Below are 19,130 nucleotides of genomic sequence, written 5' to 3' on the forward strand. Positions count from 1 at the left end.
GAGGAGAGGACGACGGTCTTTTCCGGCGGCGAGCTAGCGTGACGACGACGACCGACCCTCTGCGCGCTCGAGGCGCCGCTTCCAGGCTAGCCGCCTCCTTTCGGAAAGCAGCCGGCAGGCCGGGCCCACGTGGCTTGACTTACATTATTATTATTGCCACCGATACATATTAATATTGGACCACCTCTCGATTATTCATCCCTCGAACCTTTTCTTTTCCCTTTTCTTTTTCTGATGAGAAAGAAGGATTTCGTTCACTCTTTTTTTTTGAAAGGGAAAAGAAGGATACAGGGGAACTCGGTGAAGGAATCGTTCTGTCACACGCATTGTAAACTCACCAGCTGAACTGTCCTGATGAGGAACATTCGGTGTTCATCAAATCATAGAAGATGATCAGGCAAAGCACCTTTGCTAAAGCGGACTAGAGCGAACCAAGTACAGTTCCGGATAGGCGAGCATTGGATTAGCTTGAATTAATACATAAGCAGGGCGCATGATTGGTACCAGCTGCGGCCTTGCAAATTTCGAGTGCAGCAGGAACCAACAAATACAACCTGATAAAGTGGTAGTATCAGAAAATACTTTTTTTTTTAGGGAGACGAATGAAAGGACGATGCAGGACAGCAGGAGTACAAGCAATCCAAACGGAGCGAGGCACTTGCACTGGTCGTACAAGTGGAGTGTGGGAGGGAACTAAAGTTGCTTGCTTTTTATTTGCACTTGGACACTAAAAATACTCTTTTTCTGCACTTGAACCGAATCCAATTGCGATGCTGGCCCCTCGTTTCGCTAAAGTAGCACGACCCGTGTATAAAACCAGCTGCATAAGTTGCACGCAAATGTACGTGTCGCGAGGTGCTGTGCTCTGCTGTAGTGCTCGCTGCCGTGCTGTGGGCGGGCGACTCTGTTCATCTGTCCGCGGCTGCATGGCTTTGGCTACGTCAAATCGTCTCTTTTCTTTTCGTTCTGTGGCTGTTTCTCTAGAATTGCTTTCGGAGGAACAAATAAAATGCTTCTCTTTCCATGGGCTGAGGTGCCAGCAATAACAGAATAGTATGAAGCGTCGCAGTGCAGATGAGAACCGTGCTAGTTCGTTCTACTAGCTAAGCTAGCAGCATGATGGCATGTTTTCAGACTGGTGGTGACTGAAGAAGGGCATGGTGTGATGCAAGGGGGCAGAAGTGCAAGATGGCAACCGCCAGGTCTGTTCTGCTAAAATGCCCATCTTCATTCATCACGAGCTCTGCATCGCGTTAGAGGATTCAGGGTCACTGTACGTATGTACGCTCATGATCACATTACTGTACTACTGTTACTTTTTTTACTGTACCAGCCGTTTTTACCAGGGGTCATTGGATTGGAGGGACACACAATCACACAACACAACAACCATGATGTTGCGCGGCAGCAAATTGCGTGCAAAAACGGGCCAAATAATGGGATCCAGCTGCTGAACTTACTGAACGCAGCCACCAACAAAAAAGGCCGTACGCGTTTATTGAAGCTGGAAGCTTTTGCCGGAACAAACCAAACCAAACTTCGTTTCACAGATCTCTCATTCAAAGCAGCCGCCGCCGGCGGCGGCGGCGGCTTGGCGCTCTCACGCCTCACGCCACGGAAGAACTCCGAGCCAAAGAACAAAAAAAAAAGAACAAACTCTCGGCAAAATTGGCCCCGCGTCGCCGCTCTGTTTCGGCTTGCGGGTGGTTGTCGCGCGCGCCTACACGGCGTCGGCGCGGGGGGCGGCGAAGGAGGCGAGCGGCTTGGCGCTGGCGAGGAAGGACGGCAGGGCGTCGCCGGCCATGATGACGACGACCCCGGGCGCCTCCCGGTCGAGCGGCACGAGCACCCCCCGCACCGACGCCGCCTTCTCCTCGCCGCCGGCCCCGCGCCGCGAGGAGGACAGGCGGCGCGTGCAGATGAGCGCGAGCAGCGCCATCACGATGAGGCCCATCATGAGCGCGAAGCCCAGGAAGAGGTACGGCGTCGGCGTCCGCCACAGGCTCGGCCGCGCGCCGCCGCCCGCCATCAGCTCTGCCGCGACACCGCCTCCGCCCCTCTCCGGCCTCATCACTCTCCCTCCCTCTCTCTCTCTCTCTATAGCTTGCTTCTGCGACCGACTGCGGAGAAAAGAAGGCTGGCTGGCTGCGACTGGGAGGTGGCCGTGGGTGGGAGGAGATCGACGGGGAGGATGGGGTATATATAGGCGGCCGGGGGCGCAGGGGCAGCGGGGAAAAGAAGCCGCGCGCGCTCGCGATCCTGTTTCTGCTTGCTTTGCCGAGCTGCCTCCTCCCCCAGCAGGCGCTGTGTGCTCTGTTTCTCTCACATCAAGTCATGCTGGCCAGCTGCCGCATGCACACGGATTGGGGATAGGATTTTTTTTTAAAAAAAGAAAATTAATTAGCACTTCACTTGCAGCCCCTTTTCAAACTACTAGTATACTCCTCCGACTATTATGGGGTAGGCACCAGTGTAAACTCGTTTAACCTCAGGCTATTATGTGTTGTCATTTGCTGTACTGGCGTAAACTCTTTTTGCAGCAAGGACTAGCAGGTGCGGAGGCGAGCCATGCGTCGCCCGGAGGCGGCGCCGCGTCGCGCGCGGTGGCGTTTCCGAGCCGCCGCGCCGCGCGCGTCCCCCGCATTCAATTCCATCCCGTCCCTCGTCAGTGCCCACGTCCCAGAGGAATCGGGCCTTGCTTAGATTCCAAATTTTTCCAACTTTTGATACTGCAGCGCTTTCATTTGTATTTAACAAATTTTATCTAATTATGGACCAACTAGGCTCAAAAGATTCGTTTCGTGATGTACAATTAAACTGTGCAATTAGTTATTTTTTTATATATATTTAATGCTCCATGCATGTGTCATAAAATTAATGTGACGGAGAGAGCGTAAAAGTTGGAATTTGGAGAGGATCAGGCCCCGGTTCCGAGCTAGTGGCAGCTAGCCTGGCGCTGTCTGGGCCGGGCCTCGGCGGGCGGCTGGCCGGACGCGTGCGCGCCCCGAAGTAGTTGCACGCGCCGCCGAGGTAGTTGCACGCCCGCCCCCATGCGTGCTCGTTGCGTGGCGAGGTGCCAGTATGAGACGGATGCCCGCCCGCCCGCAGTTTCGTCCTGGCAGTGCGGCAGCCGGACCGAGCAAGGAGGAGCGGAGTGCGCTGCTGAATGTAATGCTGCCTCTGCCGGAACAAGCCAGGGCTTCACAGATCGCCCAAGGAGTACATGCCAATGGGAAAAATGGAGTTTACTCCCGCGCACTCACGCTCGGTCTATCCTGGCCGTCAGCTGGACGGTGGGACGTGTGCGATTCTGTCCTTAGCGACCGTATAGGAAGTGTATTTGCCTTCTTTTAAGATTGATTGAGAGAATCGTTCCTGTACGATGGGACGTAAAGGTGTTTCAGTAGTTGTGTGGATGTGACGGTTCTGTGCTCACACAATCTTGACGCTTTCTGCCAAAACAAGTACAATTTATCGACTTTAAAGCACAAACTTGTAATTGCTGTGCATAACAAAAGAACAAAGTACCAATTGATGTATGTTTTCAACTAAACAAATCCTATTTAGCTGTCTGCATACAGATAAAAAAACCAAGTTGCATAGACAGGTACATAGTGCTACCTCTAAAGCAAAGAGAACTCGTTAATCTTAGAATGAACAGTGTAAAAGACTAATATACCTCTTCGGCTGCATACCAGATGTGCTCTGCAAACTTTCATTTAGGTCAATTGAGAAGGGCTTCATTTGAACATTGCTTGTGCTGACATCCATTAAAGGAAGCAAACCATTATACAGTACAATGGAGTCAGAGCATAACTATGATTTAGGTCATCTTTCTTGTTAATTAAATGACGTACACTTGAGTTGTCGTAGTACCGACGCGTTTTGTTCCACCCGGATCTACAGCTCCGAAGACGGATTCTTCAAAATGGAACTGAACAAAGATTGTATTTTAAAGGTGAAAGGCCGAAGAAGTTTCGCTCTCGTACCTGATCGATTGAACAGATCGGATCTAGTTTTTACACATTGACCAGCTCGGATCCCCTCCGCTTCAACGGCGACGCTCTGTATCTTCGGGCGTACGGGATAATGTATCGTACTATGCTCCAAGATTACTAAGATGCATTTGTACGACAGACAAGACAAAATCAGAACAAAATCTACGCGCATACAACTATGGTGTCTTGTTCCAAATTACCTTGCTCGTCCATGAAGAAGATGGACTCCGTGTCGGCAAAGATCCCGTTGAGATCCGCCCCTCCGCTGAAAGCTGGAATCAAATGCATCGCTCCGGCCGTGATTGCCGCGGCGCCCGTGTCCGTCACGCGGCGGCTGGTCCACCGGCCGGCGGCGCCCGTGGCAGTCAGGGCACCCTAAACCCTTGCTCCACGGTGAGCAGACTCCAAGGGCCGGTGTCGTCTGGCGCGGCGGGCGGGCTCCAAGGTGCCGACGTCTACGATTTGGGCGACGGTGCGTCGGCGGCGCTGCAGCGACGTGGCCGACAGTGGTTTGCTTGGACGTATGTTAGCGTCGTCGTGGTGGCGTCGTTGACTGCCGTCGTGCGAGGCTCCCAGCAGCGCCGATCGTTTTCGTTACACTGCGGTGACGATGCAGGTGAAAACCCATCCCTTCTTGGGACGGCGTTGATGGCGCCATTGACGTCATATCCTTCCTAAAGGCAACGTCGGGCATCTTTATTGCGCGGAAGGTGATGTCAGGCAATTCCAACAAGGACACTCGCTTCGGCGGTGGCTGCTTCCGAAGGGCCCGCTTTTCTTTCTTTCTTTTCGTTTTAAAAAACCAAAAAAAAAGATCCAGTATGTGGTGTTGGTTGGTGTGGTGGCTCTTATTGATGTCCTTTTTCGGCCGGGCAGAGTCGTGGAGGTTCGAGTCGATGTTCCAATCCGACCGGGCGGAGTTTCGTTGAGGCTCGTGTCGATATCCCAATCCGACTGGGCAAAGTTGAAAGAGACCCGGTTGATATCCCAATCCAACTGGATGCTGTTGTTTGTTTGAGATCGAGTGTAAGTAGTGCGTTGGCGTGTTACGGCGTGGGTTGATGTTCCAATCCAACATGCCGATCTTATTGACTTTGCTTGCTTAGTTTGTAGGTGCTGTAGTTGCAATGTACGGTTTTTAAATCTGGTTTATTTATAAACTGAGTCAATTCTCTTCTTTTCATTAATATACGCTGAAGCGCAAGGTTCCGAATCTTAAAAAAAAAAGACCAGACCGGTACCACGGTCCACGGGTGGGTCGCAATCTGCATGGCGCATGGCGTAGCGAGCTCTAGCCCAGCTTCCCCGCCGCGCGCAAGCACCAATAAATAGCCTGCCCGGGCGGGCCGCGTGCGTGACCTCGGTCGCTCCCTAGAAACAGGGAAACAGGCTATAGCCGCCGGCCGCCGGATCTCGCCGCCGCCGGTTGGGACGAAAGCGTCATCGTCCATGCGTACGTCATGACCTTGCAGTGTAATCCGAATTTCAGCTCGAACGGGCTCGGATGTTGATGAGCTTTTATTTGAAACTCGTAGATTTCTTCTAGATCCATAGCTCGCTCTCAAGTTGATTCTTTTTTTCTTTTACTTGAGATAGTCTGGATGCCCCTTTGTTAGTTAGTGCCCACCAGCGGCTTTGAAATCTTTTGACAAATCGAGGAACCGTCACTTTCAGGGCGATCCGGGCGTGGCACACGGCACCAGCAACTATCGCACACCTGATGATGATCAGGCCAATCTTAGCAGATACTACTAGATTGGCAGTTTCTATACAACTTTTGAGCCGTTTTGATCGAGTGGCGCGTGGCGCGTTTTTGACGTGATAAATGCGTGTCGGATCGCCCTGGTATCAGGAGCAGCTACCGAGCTACCGGCCGTGGCGATGCGTGCAGGTGCTGCGGCGATTAGTGGCCGTGGTTGGTGACGCGATGGATCGCCTGTGTGCACATCTCCTGGCGAAAGGCGGCAGGAGATCGAAAGAGAGCGGCAACATCGGAGCTCCTTTAATCCGCGGCGTGCGTGAGAGCGACGCGGCACCTGGCTTTGTCCGCCGCATGAACCGGTAGATCGAACCTTTCTCATTGCCCCCGGCATGTAACGTTCATGCTGCTCTCGTTGCGATGATGTGCGGGTCCGATCGAGTGGCTCCCGGGGCACCGTGCGGCGCGCGACGGCCTTTGGTAAAAAGGTGTTCCGTGCCGATCAAACTGATACAGTAACCAACACTACTGTACTACAAGTGGACAGTACAAGTGGGCTGTACACTGTGACAATTATAAGCTAAGAGGAGCAGATTCTTGTAAATAAGAAGAAGAAAAAAAGCTGAATAAAGGAGCCTAGCTTATTGTAAAAGCAACGTCTAGTACCATGCAGGAAAGTCCTTGCCGCGCGGACCCTGGGAGGCACGAACCAATCCGTGGGCGAGCGAGATGGCCGACGGCCGAAAAGTTCGCGACGACCCGGACGACGGATCGGAGCCACTGGGGAGTCATATGCTCGAGGATATTCTGCGCGGCTGTGGAGAAAGAAAACGATTTGGTTACTCTCTAGTAGTGCATTAGTGGAGCTAATCATGCATTAGTGTTGCTCTTAATTGGTTCGTGACGCGGCTCCCACTCCGGCTCCGGCGACCGGCGAGCGTGAGCGTGACGGCGGCTCTCCGCGCTGCCGAGGCGCCGCTTCCAGGCTAGCCGGCCGCACAGCCGCAGCAAGTTCGGCTTTTGGAAAGCAGAGGGCACGTCGGGCCCACGCGGCTTGACCTGCTGCATTATCATGGTGGCCCTGCTAATGGACCTCCAGATTCTCACCTTCTGCTTTTGCATTTTTCTATGAGAGAAAAGGGATTTTGTTCAATCCGGGAGAGAGAAAGCTACGGGAGGAAAAGGAACTAGTAAGAGGAGTGGATTGTCTTGTCACTTTGCAAATTCGCTGAATCATGCTGGGGAACATCCCACATAAAACTTTGCACCGGTGCACATGTAAGCTCTGTCACCGCAAGATATTTAAGATTTTTAGAGTGTTTTTCCCAGCCGGTTATTATATTATTGTTCACTAAAAAAATTTCAAGTGGGCGAGGGTTTTGAGGTTTAATTTGGATATTTTCAAGGATGAAAGCAGTTAGCTACAGATAATCACTGACCAGCAATTTCAAACAGATGCTGTTCTTCGAGAAATGTCTCAATTAGACAAAAGAAAAGCTATCTAAGAAAATTATACCGGATGCAAATAGTTGTGTCAGATACCAGCTGTTCGTGCATATGTCTGTTCATCAGTTTCTGTCCATCCTATAGGCTACTCTCTCGAGTCTCGATTTCTTTCCAGAATAATAAGGCGCGAAGCAACGGGGACAAATTTAATTTTTTTTTCTTAACCTGTGCCCAAGTATTAGCATAGAAATTATTCTACAGATTTAGTTCTATCTGATTAGCAATTTAAACCAGTACTTTTATATGATGTCGATCTCATAGCCACGAGCAATGTAGCGTACTAACAGACATTGACAGACTTGAGGCTTGGCATAAAGGACTTGCCCTCAAAGGTCTGAACCAAGTCGCGTCCTAGCTAGTACCTCCGTGCGTGCGTCCCATCTCACCCAGGTCGACGCAGGTATTGTAGGTACGAACAAGCATGACGGCGCAGGAGAAAATTGCGGGGAAAACAAGCCAGATAGTAAGTGATGGGAATCGGGAATTTGGGATCCAGCCAGCTGAGCGCAGCCAAAAGGCTTTACCTGTACGTGTTCCTTGATGCCAAGCCAAGCTAGAAGCTTGCAGAAACAAACCAAGACTCGTCGAAACCGTTCCACAGATTTCAGCGCCGGCGGCGGCGGCTGGGTGCTCTCACCACGGCTGACGCCACCGTACTCCGAAAACCAAAAAAAAGATAAGAAAAGAAAGAAAAATCGTCGACAAAATTGACCCCACGTCGCCACGTACGCGGGGTGCTCTATCGCGCGCGCGCGAGCGCCTCTACACGGCCGCGGCAGCGGCGCCGGTGAGCGGCTTGGCGCTGGCGAGGAAGGACGGCAGGGCGTCGCCGGCCATGATGACCACGACCTTGGGCGCCTCCCGGTCGAGCGGCGCGAGGACGCGCGCCGAGGACGCCGCCGCCGCCGGCTCCTCGTCCCCGCGGCGCGAGGGCTTGCGTCGCGTGCAGATGAGCACGAGCAGCGCCACCGCGATGAGCCCCATCATGAAGGCGAAGCCCAGGAAGAGGTACGGCGTCGGCGTCCGCCACAGGCTCGGCCGCGGGCCGCCCGCCATTAGCTCCGCCGCCGCTCGTCCTCTCTCCGGTCTCGTCTCTCTAGCTTGCTTCTTTGTCTTCAGCAGAAGCCTCTGGCTAGCTGGGAATGGAGCGAGTGATGGAGAGAGGTAGGAAGTATATATAGGGGCGGGGAGGACTAACCGGGCTCTCCTCAAGCTTGCTTCGCCGAGCTGCCACGCACAGGTATGGTCAGGTGCTACGGTGATGGTTCTGCGGCTGGTAGTTTCCGGCCGGTTTCACGGCGGTGGCAGCCAGCTGACGCACGTCGTGCGCTTGTACTACTCCTATAGCACCCTGCAAGTACTTTCTCTCATCAATAGTATAGCCTATGATTTTTTTTTTGCGATTATACTTTACAATTGAGACACTCACAGCGTATTCACGCTCAACACACGTACTCAAATCTTACTCCTACAATTATCTTAGAAGACCGAGTTGGCAGATCCTCGAGATCGAACAAGTCACCACAGTCACCTGGCACCTCGCTGTCGACAGAATATCATCTACCACTGAAAACACAACGCCGTTAAATCTAAAAAATTCGCCGCCGTGAGAAGCCAAACCCAGAACCTGATGTGCTACTAAGACGACTCATGCAACCATTAGGCTACTCGCCCTTTCGCTTTTTGGGTGTTAACCTAACCGTCGATACTAAGGCTAATCCACATACACGGTATCATACACAAGTTCAACAGGTGCCACGTATACGTGACCCCTTTCTTTTTTGCTGATGTGCATGTGAAAAAAGAAGAGAGAAAAGGAGGAGTATCATCATCTTTTATATACAAACGCTCGATATAACGTGTGATATACTGATATATAGATACAGCACATGTCATCATTTATAATCAATTGGCTTGGTTTCTGCAAACAACACCAAGGAACTATGCCTCGCACGATTCGTACTGTACTTTTATTTGTGTGGGGGTATACGGCAGTATCGGAGAGAATGGATATACGATAAAAATTCACAGGGATTAGGTAATGATTTTTTAAACGGTCTTTCCATGTGTCTAACAACCCTGCGAGAACGAACTCCCTCTTTCTAGCTAGATGCGGGGAGACGTACGCGAGCTGCGGATATTCGACTGGTCGCGGGGCGCGTAACGATGAGAGCTTGAAATCGCGCATCGGGGTGCGTGCAAGGAGAAATTAAGGGGGGCATTCATTGAACCTGGAGATGCATGCGCCCAGGTGCTGCAGTATGTACACGGTGCTCCTAGCTAGCACCCGGAGGGATATGATGCGTGCAGCACGTCAGGAGCACTCGTCTGTGCTCGGCGTGCACGTGCGCGTCCGTAGAGCAGGCTAGCGGCGGTGGTAGAGCACGAGGTGCTCGTAGGCGGCGTCGTGCTGCCGCCGCCGAGCAGAAGCTCCGCCCGCCATGGCTTGGCTGCTCCGCATCCTCCTGCCGGCGCCAAATCGGAGAGAAACAAGTTGAGGGAAGGCGAGCATGGTTCGTTTGCTTGCCGGTGCCAGATTAGAGAGAATGGGGTTAGGGAATTGAGCGATGGTGGCTTCATCGCTGCCGCCGTCGTCTTTTTCTTTAACTCGTTAATTTGTGCAGTCACCAGGTTGGACGGGTCTCCTGGTTGTGAGTTGCGAGTTTATAAACCCATTCATCAAGAATGTCAAAGTCCCCAAATAAAGGAGTGGCCAAGATCGACTTCCATTGGCCGGCTTTATACTAGGACACTGCACACCATGCCAAGATGCTTGTGGACATCTTGCTCCTCCAAGTTACTGATCGGTGCAGGGTGGCTAGCTAGTAGTGGCAACAAAATCGATGGATGGATCGATAGAGCGAGTGCCCATCGTCTCCGTTACGCCTTTGCATCCTTCGGCGGCGAAAGCAAAAGCTGACTCGATCATCACATGGTAATGGAGTAGTTGTAGATCACTGCCGGCGGCAGCGATCGGCGGCGTCACCTCCGCGAAAGGGAGGTGAAAGAGATCGAGAGGCGACATCTCGCCTCACCTGCGTGTTGGGCCGTCCCCGCGTGCGGATGCGTTGGTTGCTCATGCTGGGCACCCGCAAGGACGACGCATACATGGGCCGCGGCGTGCGCCGGCGAACGGCTCGATCCGTCACGTGTGTTGGGCCGTTTCCGCTGTCCATGCATGCGTGGCCGGGCTTTTTTGAGCCCACTCTCGGAAGCCGCGGTAGGTCTGGGCAGCTTCCAGGTCCTCTGTGGGATCCGATCCGCCTTGCGCTCTGGCTCAGTGTGGCTCGGGAGCACGGGTATCCGTGGTCCGCGCCTGACACGCGGGGCCCCGCTCGCGAACCCTAGATCCGAACCCCGCCCGCACTCGGGGCTGGCACGGGACTGCCTTATCTCCCCGAGCCATTACCAGCGGCGGCTGGAACCGGGAGCCCCGTCGCCGGCCACGCCCCACCGCTCGCGCGCGCCGGTCGGCATCCTGCCGTCGTTGGGTCCTCTGGGTCGGAGCCCGCCGCCGGGAGCGCTCGCCTCGCGCCGCCGACGCCGGCCGGCGGGAGCCCCCGCGTCGTCGACTCGCAGATCCGCCGACGTCCCAGGTAACCGAAGCGCCTGCTCTTTGGGGTTCAAGTGTCTGTTAGATTTGGTATGTAGCTTCTACCTGAAATCGGATTTGGTTGATCCGAGCCGGGCACGCGAAGCCGTAGAACTGAGGACCAGAAAGATTGGGGTTTGTTTTCTCTGCTTGCTACTCCCGATTTTTCAATATCTGCTGTTTGCTTTCTCCAACTAATGTATCATGGTACAGTAAACGCCCCTCACTGCGCGATTGAGAAAGGGGACCAGCTATCTCAGTCGTTTCACACGGCCCTTGCGTTAGTTTCTAGTAATAATGAGTTCAAATGAGATTTTATCATGGAAGATTTGTTTAAGATGCTCAAGTAACTAGTATGTGAACAAAAAAAAGTTGCTGCATGCATAGATCAATTAATTTGTTGGTAGTTTGTGGAAGAGAAGATGGACTGCTATGATTACTACAGTTATGTCATTCATTTCGTTAACTAGACACACCTTTTGTTTGCACATAGGCCTATGTTTCTAGAACTATTGCTGAATTTGAACTCCTACAGGTGGTTGGGTTGTTATTAAACATTGCATTTAATCGCTGGAGATGTGCGTTACCTCTCTTTTGAACTCAACCCTGATCATTTAATAAGATTTCACAGGGTCTGTTAGCATCTCCGCCCGCACATGGAGTTTCTAAAGGAAATCTTTTAAAACAAGCCTAATTCTTGGATCGATGCCTTTTTTGTAGGAAGCAGAACTTATGGGGAAGGAACAAATTGTAGCTGTTCTTCAAATAGGTGGAGAATTCACCACCGATGCAGATGGACACATGTCTTATTCTGGTGGAGAGGCACATGCAATGCTTGTCCAAAGTGACTGGACTTTTAGTGTATTTAAGCAAGAGATATCATCGACACTCAACAACCTGAAACTCGACCAGTTCGCATTCAAGTATTTCCTTCCAAAGAATGATAAAACCTTGATCTCTATTTCCAATGACAAGGACCTACGCCGCATGGTTGAATTCCATGCAGAGTCAGAAACAACGTACATTTATGTTATGAAGAAAGCTGACAACAGGTACTTGCCTACTTTCACAAATTTCTTGTAATCGCGCTAACAAATTGGAGAATGACATGAGGCGTTTTTTTTGTTCAGGTCAAAGAGCATTGTTCCTGCTTTGGGTGCTCCTACAGATGCCTTTGCCATTGTCCCAACAACTCAGGATGGGTCTAAGAGACAAAAGGTTTGTGCAAGTTGGAAGAATGTGATAACTGGAGTTGGCCAAGTGTTTGAAGGTCCTAAGGATTTCCGTGATGCCTTACATAAGTATGCCATTGCGCATAGATTCCATTACAGATTTATCAAGAATGATTCATCTCGTGTGACTGCTGAATGTACTGGTGAAGATTGCCCATGGCGAATACATGCTTCTAAGTCGCCTGCAAAGAAAGAATTCATGATCAAGAAAATATCTGAAAGCCACACCTGTGAATCAGAAACAGTAAAAAGTCATCGGTTGGCTTCTCAACGATGGGTTGCTAGTGTCATAAAAGAAAAGTTGCGTGATAGTCCGAACTACAGACCAAGAGATATTGCAAATGATCTTCAACGGGAGTATGGACTATGCCTGAACTATTCACAGGCTTGGCGTGGAAGATCAATTGCTCAAAAAGAACTTTATAGCTCACATGAAGAGGCATGCAATCAGCTACCTTGGTTTTGTGAAAGGATTGTAGAGACCAACCCTGGAAGTGTGGCAACTGTAGTGGCTTTGGAAGATTCAAAGTTCCGTTTTTTTGTTGCATTCCATGCGTCGCTTCATGGTTTTCAGCATGGGTGCAGGCCACTCCTTTTTCTTGATGCAATTACTGCAAAGCCAAATAAGCATTGGAAGCTACTGGCTGCTACTTCGGTTGATGGTGAAGGTGATGTGTTCCCAGTTGCATTTGGTGTTGTGGATGATGAGAGTCGTGAAAATTGGCGTTGGTTCCTCGAGCAACTAAAATCTTCACTTGGAACATCTCGATCCATCACTTTCATATCAAATGGAGAACATGGACTTTGGGATGAAGTATCTTCAGTTTTCCCTGAGAGTCATCATGGCTACTGTGTGGAGTTTCTTATTGAAGAATTTAAGACGCAACTGGATGATGCATGGACTGAGGAACTAAAAGAAGCCATGGTTGAGCATCTTAAGAAAGCCATATATTCATGCACAACTGACGAGTTCAAACAATATATTGAGCTCATCAAAGGTGAGTCTGACAAGCTGGCTGATTGGCTTAGGGAGATCAAACCTGAGCGTTGGTCAGATGCCTTTTTCGAGGGATCACGTCATGGACAGTATTCTTGCAATATTTTTGGCACTGTTTCTGAGTGGATTCCCACGAGATATGAACTTTCGGTTGTGCAGTTGGTTGACACAATAAGATGCAAGCTGATGGAGATGATGTACACTCGCAGGGAGTCTTCTAATGCATGGACTGAGGTATTAACACCTGCAGCTAATCAGAAACTGCAGGAAGAGGTGAGCAAAGCTCACACGCTCAATGTCCTCCCAGCAGAAAATGACGAAAATGGTAGTAACGTGTTTAAGGTCTGTGATGACTCGGTTAATGTTGTCAACCTTAACAAATTGGAATGCACCTGCCGAAAGTGGTATGTTTCTGGGTTGCCGTGCATGCATGCGATCGCAGTATTTGAGCGCACCGGACATTATCCATATGACTACTGCCTTAAGTACTTCACGACGGGATTCTACCGCTTGACCTACTCCTTGTCAATAAACCCCATACCAGATGTCATTGTGCCTACTACATTAGTTGATCCAGCTCAGAGCCCAGCAACATACCCATGTCCAATTCGAACCCGTCGCCGTGTTGGCCGACCCAAAGAGAAGCCAGCTGATCCTCGCATTGCAATTAAGAGGGCAGTGCGCTGCAGCAGGTGTAAGGGTTATGGCCACAATAAGGCAACTTGCAAGGTTCCTATCAGCACGTAGTCTTGGTTCTGCTATGCAATGTACATTAAGCAGAGAGGTGATGGCATTATTCTCTGCAATGCTAGTGCTTCTGTTTCTTTTGATAGACTCTGTGATATATGCTCTAGTGTTGATTTATGCTCCGAATTGCTTTGTATTTTGTCCATTGCTTAGACTAACTGTGCTCAGTGCGTGAAGTAAACATTGTAGCCAACACTGGGGAAAGCCTTGGAGGGTATGTGTTGTACTGCAACCCAGCTATCCAGTCCGCTCACTTTCTTTCCCATGCTGGCTGCTGTGCGGATTCCTAACCATCTCAGACAGTTAATTAATTATCCGAAAGTTGTTCTCATTCGTTGGAACACTTTTTAATGTGGCCAGCATTATAACAAGGCACTGGACATTGACATTCTGCTGTTTTGGCATGTTTACTGTGCAATGCTCGTCTGGCTTAAGACTGAACAGGCTTCATACTAAGCAAGGCAGCGATTTTGCTTCTGGGCCAGTTCATGTTTGGGCTGGTTCATGTTTGAGCTGTTTTACATATTTGAGTCCACGTGTATCATGATCTATTTGTTGATGTTAGTTTTGTTGTTTAATGGAACATGGGGTAGGAAGCTTTTGTAATTTCTGACCAGGCCGTTGTGTTCTTTTGATTTCAATATCTTCGGCACCCAAGGCGAAGCGCATGATCCTTCCTAGGGACCTTTGGTACAGTAAAAACAGTGGTTTTATCTAGCTATCCCTTCCAACCATCTAAAAATTCTTATATTCTCAGTATCTCACTCTACCTAAGTATGGAGTAGTATTAGACATAACTAATCCTTCAACCACCTTATAATCCGGATATCAAAAATTTTTAGTCCGTATCGCAACGTTTTTGGACGTTCGGACACGATTTCAGCATAACCTACCGAGCTTGAATACCCCTGCCGTGCAGGTGGTCGATCAGCATTCCCTTTGCCATCTTGAATTCCGACCCCAGCACCAGTACCTGTCTATTCTGAAAACTAATGTCGGTGATAATGGATTATGACCCTCTGTTACGAATTCCGACCCCAGTACCAGTAACTGTCTATTCTGAAAGCTAATGTCAGGTGGTAACGGATCATGACCCTCTATTCTGAAAGCTAATGTTGGATGGTAACGGATTATGACCCTTACAATTCAATTTGGCCCTTATATATATTTTTAGTCTAAAATTTGGTCCTTTAGACTGAGAAGCTGTTCAGCTTGGCAGGCCCTGTTATCCTCTCCCACTAATCTTCACAGTCACGCGCGCTGATGCCTGCCGTTTCATTGCAGAAGGATTTTCTTCGCGCGCGGCTTGCGGCCCACAGTTTCGGCCCAAAGCTTCTCGTGCGGCCTACTTCTTCCCTTTCTCCCGTTTTATGTTCCATGGGAACAATGTTGTTTCTTTTCTATTAAACAAATTTATTCATTTGCTTGTTTAGAGACAAAAAATTTTATTTTTGATCAAAATTTATTATGTTCCAAGTTAATAATTTTTTTCCACAACAACATAGTTGATTTGTTTCCATTAAACAATTATTTTTTCCAAACAAATTTTATGTTCTAAATCGTATTTTGGAAAACAAACTCAATTTTCTTAAAGTAAACATTTTTTATGATTCGTTTCTATTAAACAATTTCATTCATTTGTTTGTTTAGAGGCAACAATTTTTATTTTTGATCAAATTTTATTTTGTTTCCAAGTATTAAAAATTAGCATATGTGAACCCAAAATATTCATCCTTCTATTCTTGTACTTTTGACCCCGTGAATGAATGGTTCTTTCTTATGTACCGGAGTCTTTTTTTCTTGTTTTTGCAGAACCTATTGTGGATTCATTTTTTGATTTCGTTTGTTCTCAGTTTACTTGTCCAGTTCAGCAATCAGCATGTAACAATGAACAGTTGAGGCGCACGGATCGGCCGCGTCGCACGCGGAAACAAACTGTCAGGTGTTGAGGATCTAAGGGCTATTTGGAGTGCCGCCTAATCCGCCACAGCGTGCCTAACTTGTGGCGCTCAAAACGGCCGCCACACCTGCGGCGGAAAAAGTATGGCGCGCCGTGGCAGGTTAGGCGACACTGCAAACAGCCCTAATCTCCAGTTCTTCACAGCTTTGGAGGAGCTAGCGGATGCAGCATTATCTTCACGCGCTCGAGAAATGAATTGGGCTCGTCGAAATTACAGCCCTTTTTCCTCCCGCCGCGCACCCTCCGCGCGCGCACGGCCACGGGCCACCGCACCGTGCTCGTTCGCCCCAGCGCGCGGGCATGGCGCCGGTCGTGCACCGCGCGCGGCTCAAGTACGCGGCGGCGCCGCTGTCGCCGGCCTGCCTCCACGAGCTGGTACGCGGCCACCTCCCTCCTAGCTCCGCAAGCAACGAGACGGCTTCGTCGTCGTCACTGCACGCGTGCTGTCGTGCGTGCTCGATGTGCTAACGCCTGCGCGTGGTCCGTTCGCAGCGCGTCCCGGGCGAGTTCGCGGCGCGGCTCGGAAGCGAGGAGGGAGCGACGGGGGGTGGTGACGGAGCGGCGGCGGTGGTGCTGCTGGTGAGCCCGCTCGGCAAGGTCTGGCGCGCGGGGCTGCGCCGCGCGGGCGGCGGCGGCGCGTGGCAGCTCGGCGTCGGCTGGGCGGGGTTCGCGGCCGCGCACGGCGTCGAGGCCGGGTGGAGCGTGGTGTTGAGGTCCGAGCGCCGCGGGGTCGCCACCGTCAGGGCGTTCGACGCGGCCGGCGCGGTTCTGCACGCCTCACGCAGGTGAACGCCACAGCACGTGTTACACAAGCATCGCCGCATCGTGTTTAGTTTGTGTAGTTCTGCCACGAGAAAAATCAGAGCTCAATCCGGTAAGGTTGTGCTGGTTTCTTGAAAATTTTCGAATGGCTGCACAGGAGTGGCAGCAGGCAAGTACAGGCCCCGGTTCATCAGGTTGCTTCACACTGACGACCTGGAAAAGATGGTGTCTCGTTAACATTCTTTCAGAGAATCCCTGACAAGTTTGTGCAAGAGCACCTGACTGACAATTACCCGAGCAGCCAGAATGCCATGATTTTTAGCCCTCTTGGCAAGTTCTGGCACATTGAGCTAGATCGGCACCAATCGGGCATGCTACTCGGAGATGGCTGGGCGCGGTTTCTGACGGCTCACGATTTTTCCGAAGGGAACATTCTGGTGTTCAGGTATCAAAATAACATGGTGTTTACAGTTGAGGCGTTCACGCAGAACGGGTGCCTGATGGAGCATGAAGCAGCGGCTGCAGACATGACTGAAGATGCGACAGGGCCAAGCATTGTGCCTCAACAAGGTGTGCCAGCTCGCTGCACAAATCCTGAATGGCTTCAGTTATGTGCTGCCACTTTATGATTATGGGACACATTGATTGCGCAGGTGTTAAAAGAGCTTGTTGTTTCACCTGTCAAGAAGAAAAGGAAGAGCAGGAATGAAAATACTTGTTTGGAAGTGTATCGCGAGAAGCCAAATCTTCCCCCAATTTCGTCGAAGAAGGTTGCATCGCAGAAGAAACTTGTCAGCTCCGTGCCACATCATTCATTCACAAAACAGATTACCGGCTATGATCTTACTAGCCTCTTTGTGAAACATACTCGCCAACTAATGAGAATTTACACTCGATGCAAATCAGTCTCCTTGTTCTGTCAAATTTGGAAATCTGGTCTTCATATCGAGGATTTTCCCAGTTTAACAAAAAAAAACAAATTTCAAATTCTCATTTAAAACATGGAATCTTATGGTTTATTTTGGTTTTCTGTGTAATACCTTGAGTTAAATGCTTATAATGGCCTAGTCCTGCATTAATAATTCGAACCATGGCAATGCAGGTACCTGATTCTTATATGAAAATGGAAAAAAAACTCAAAATACAGAATTAATGTTTTCAGAAAAGGCAACAAATCCAGTACCATTTTACACTTGTTTCAAGCTAGAAAAATGTGCTTTAACACTGAAAAAAGACTCTACCAAAAGTCTATGTTCTACTTAAGAACTCCTAATCTCTAACATATATAATTGCTGGTGCTTGGAAAGGTTTTTTCTCCCCAAAATAATCACATCCCCATCTGAATCTTTTGCAATTTGTGGTAACAATGCAGGCTGTGAAAAAGTCCATTTGCTCTTCAGTTGGTCTTTTGGGAACATGTGAAATCACACTGAAAATGTCGATGGGCAACACAAGATCTTGGCCGGTATGGTTCAAAATGGCCAACACATACGGGTACATAACCGGACCAGGTTGGAAAAGGTTTTGCCGTGAAAACAAGCTAAAAGAAGGCGACCGCTGCACCTTCAGCGTAATCAAAACAACTGTCCGGTATGTTACAATTGTGTCCAGCTAGTAGGAGGTTGGGAGTCATTCCCAGTATTTTGCTTGCCAATTCCACCAGTGACAGGTCATTTCTTGGTTAGTGATTTTAATGTGAATGTTAGTCTGTAAGAATATAGAACTCAGTGTATGGTAGTCCAATGAATATCTGGGTCACTGAAAGTCTGAAGCATCGGTACATTTGTAATGCTGGTAGATTAGTCGACGGACATCTGTAGATGTGCTGATCTCCTTTCTTTCCCAGTGTCCACCTTCTGCATCCGCTAATCCTTAGTTGCTCGCTTATCAATCGTACGCACATGCTCAATTCTGTTTATCGAATCTGAATGGACAATAAGACCCAGAGGTTCAGAGGATAAGATCACATGCTACTTGAGCTTGTTTTGTAACAGGGAAGTGCCCTGAGAAGCTTTTCTGCTGGTTCGAAGCAAAATCTCTCGTGTGACTTCAATCTGGAACTGGTTCCTCAATACCCAATGCAAGCTTTGTCCGCTAAATCTTTCACTATGGTCATGGCTCTTTTCAGATGAGTGCGACTGTGAAGATCTGATAAAAACCTACTAATTCTAATAGTTGCCTCACAGAATAGTCAGCTTTTTATTCGCTCTATTTTTCTTCAGATCATGTGGTTTACAGCTTGGTAATAAGATCAGCACAAATCTTGGTAAAAGCCAAGTTCCTGTCACTTGCCAGATGGTAGTATGAAGCAGAAGATTTGAGTAAACATTGTGCCAGTGTGGAGCTATCCAAACTAGATGAGAATCAGATTCTCAGGTTTAGTATACTGAACAATACAAAACGCCTCCGATGTCAAAATCAGGAAGCATAGTTTATTAGCTTTAGGGTGCTTAAAGAATCATTCAAAAACAGAAAAGGGAAACCTTTATTAGGTGAAAAGGTTACTAAATCGTACTTGAACTACTAGAACAACTAGGTTAGTAAAATCTTAAGGATTGTTCCAGCGATACTATAGCATTAACAATGGTTAATCTTTTCCAGAAACCTGGTGTGCTTTTCTTCAGAGAAAGCTGGTGC

General features: G+C 49.5%; 5 protein-coding genes across 5 annotated transcripts; 3 read left to right on the forward strand and 2 right to left on the reverse strand.

The window, feature by feature from the left end:
- Positions 1–1,456: 1,456 nt before the first annotated feature.
- On the reverse strand, positions 1,457–2,197 carry LOC112890694 (protein GLUTAMINE DUMPER 4-like). Its single transcript, XM_025957546.1, has one exon. The coding sequence runs from the start codon at positions 2,069–2,071 to the stop codon at positions 1,721–1,723; it is 351 nt and encodes a 116-aa protein (XP_025813331.1). The 5' UTR covers positions 2,072–2,197; the 3' UTR covers positions 1,457–1,720.
- A 5,451-nt stretch (positions 2,198–7,648) lies between these two features.
- Positions 7,649–9,646, reverse strand: LOC112889162. The gene is made up of 2 exons (XM_025955653.1): positions 9,570–9,646; positions 7,649–8,476 (listed from the first exon to the last, which is right to left on the reverse strand). Exons 1-2 carry the CDS (start codon positions 9,644–9,646, stop codon positions 7,966–7,968), a joined length of 588 nt encoding a protein of 195 aa, XP_025811438.1. The 3' UTR covers positions 7,649–7,965.
- Positions 9,647–10,578: 932 nt separating this feature from the next.
- LOC112889238 lies at positions 10,579–14,162 on the forward strand. The gene is made up of 3 exons (XM_025955760.1): positions 10,579–10,799; positions 11,516–11,847; positions 11,926–14,162. The coding sequence occupies exons 2-3, from the start codon at positions 11,528–11,530 to the stop codon at positions 13,769–13,771; spliced, it is 2,166 nt and encodes a 721-aa protein (XP_025811545.1). The 5' UTR covers positions 10,579–10,799; positions 11,516–11,527; the 3' UTR covers positions 13,772–14,162.
- A 1,698-nt stretch (positions 14,163–15,860) lies between these two features.
- Positions 15,861–16,717, forward strand: LOC112889945 (putative B3 domain-containing protein Os06g0632500). Its single transcript, XM_025956749.1, has 3 exons — positions 15,861–16,106; positions 16,224–16,516; positions 16,651–16,717. Exons 1-3 carry the CDS (start codon positions 16,032–16,034, stop codon positions 16,700–16,702), a joined length of 420 nt encoding a protein of 139 aa, XP_025812534.1. The 5' UTR covers positions 15,861–16,031; the 3' UTR covers positions 16,703–16,717.
- Positions 16,718–16,754: 37 nt separating this feature from the next.
- Positions 16,755–18,338, forward strand: LOC112889943 (putative B3 domain-containing protein Os06g0632500). The gene is made up of 3 exons (XM_025956748.1): positions 16,755–17,063; positions 17,147–17,350; positions 17,866–18,338. Exons 1-3 carry the CDS (start codon positions 17,031–17,033, stop codon positions 18,106–18,108), a joined length of 480 nt encoding a protein of 159 aa, XP_025812533.1. The 5' UTR covers positions 16,755–17,030; the 3' UTR covers positions 18,109–18,338.
- Positions 18,339–19,130: the final 792 nt, after the last annotated feature.

Source organism: Panicum hallii, chromosome 4 (assembly GCF_002211085.1).
Source record: "Panicum hallii strain FIL2 chromosome 4, PHallii_v3.1, whole genome shotgun sequence".
NCBI lineage: Eukaryota > Viridiplantae > Streptophyta > Magnoliopsida > Poales > Poaceae > Panicum > Panicum hallii.

What these genes read in the sequence shown, in the direction of transcription:
- LOC112889238 (XM_025955760.1), top strand. Translation starts at nt 11,528, where the DNA reads ATGGGGAAGGAACAAATTGTAGCTGTTCTTCAAATAGGTGGAGAATTC. An exon ending in ATGAAGAAAGCTGACAACAG is followed by an intron (nt 11,848 to 11,925) that starts GTACTTGCCTAC and finishes TTTTTTGTTCAG; the next exon opens with GTCAAAGAGCATTGTTCCTG.
- LOC112890694 (XM_025957546.1), bottom strand. Translation starts at nt 2,071, where the DNA reads ATGAGGCCGGAGAGGGGCGGAGGCGGTGTCGCGGCAGAGCTGATGGCG.
- LOC112889162 (XM_025955653.1), bottom strand. Translation starts at nt 9,646, where the DNA reads ATGGCGGGCGGAGCTTCTGCTCGGCGGCGGCAGCACGACGCCGCCTAC. An exon ending in GTGCTCTACCACCGCCGCTA is followed by an intron (nt 8,477 to 9,569) that starts GCCTGCTCTACG and finishes GGAAACTACCAG; the next exon opens with CCGCAGAACCATCACCGTAG.
- LOC112889945 (XM_025956749.1), top strand. Translation starts at nt 16,032, where the DNA reads ATGGCGCCGGTCGTGCACCGCGCGCGGCTCAAGTACGCGGCGGCGCCG. An exon ending in CGGCCTGCCTCCACGAGCTG is followed by an intron (nt 16,107 to 16,223) that starts GTACGCGGCCAC and finishes GTCCGTTCGCAG; the next exon opens with CGCGTCCCGGGCGAGTTCGC. An exon ending in GTTCTGCACGCCTCACGCAG is followed by an intron (nt 16,517 to 16,650) that starts GTGAACGCCACA and finishes ATGGCTGCACAG; the next exon opens with GAGTGGCAGCAGGCAAGTAC.
- LOC112889943 (XM_025956748.1), top strand. Translation starts at nt 17,031, where the DNA reads ATGCGACAGGGCCAAGCATTGTGCCTCAACAAG. An exon ending in AAGCATTGTGCCTCAACAAG is followed by an intron (nt 17,064 to 17,146) that starts GTGTGCCAGCTC and finishes TTGATTGCGCAG; the next exon opens with GTGTTAAAAGAGCTTGTTGT. An exon ending in ATGATCTTACTAGCCTCTTT is followed by an intron (nt 17,351 to 17,865) that starts GTGAAACATACT and finishes GTAACAATGCAG; the next exon opens with GCTGTGAAAAAGTCCATTTG.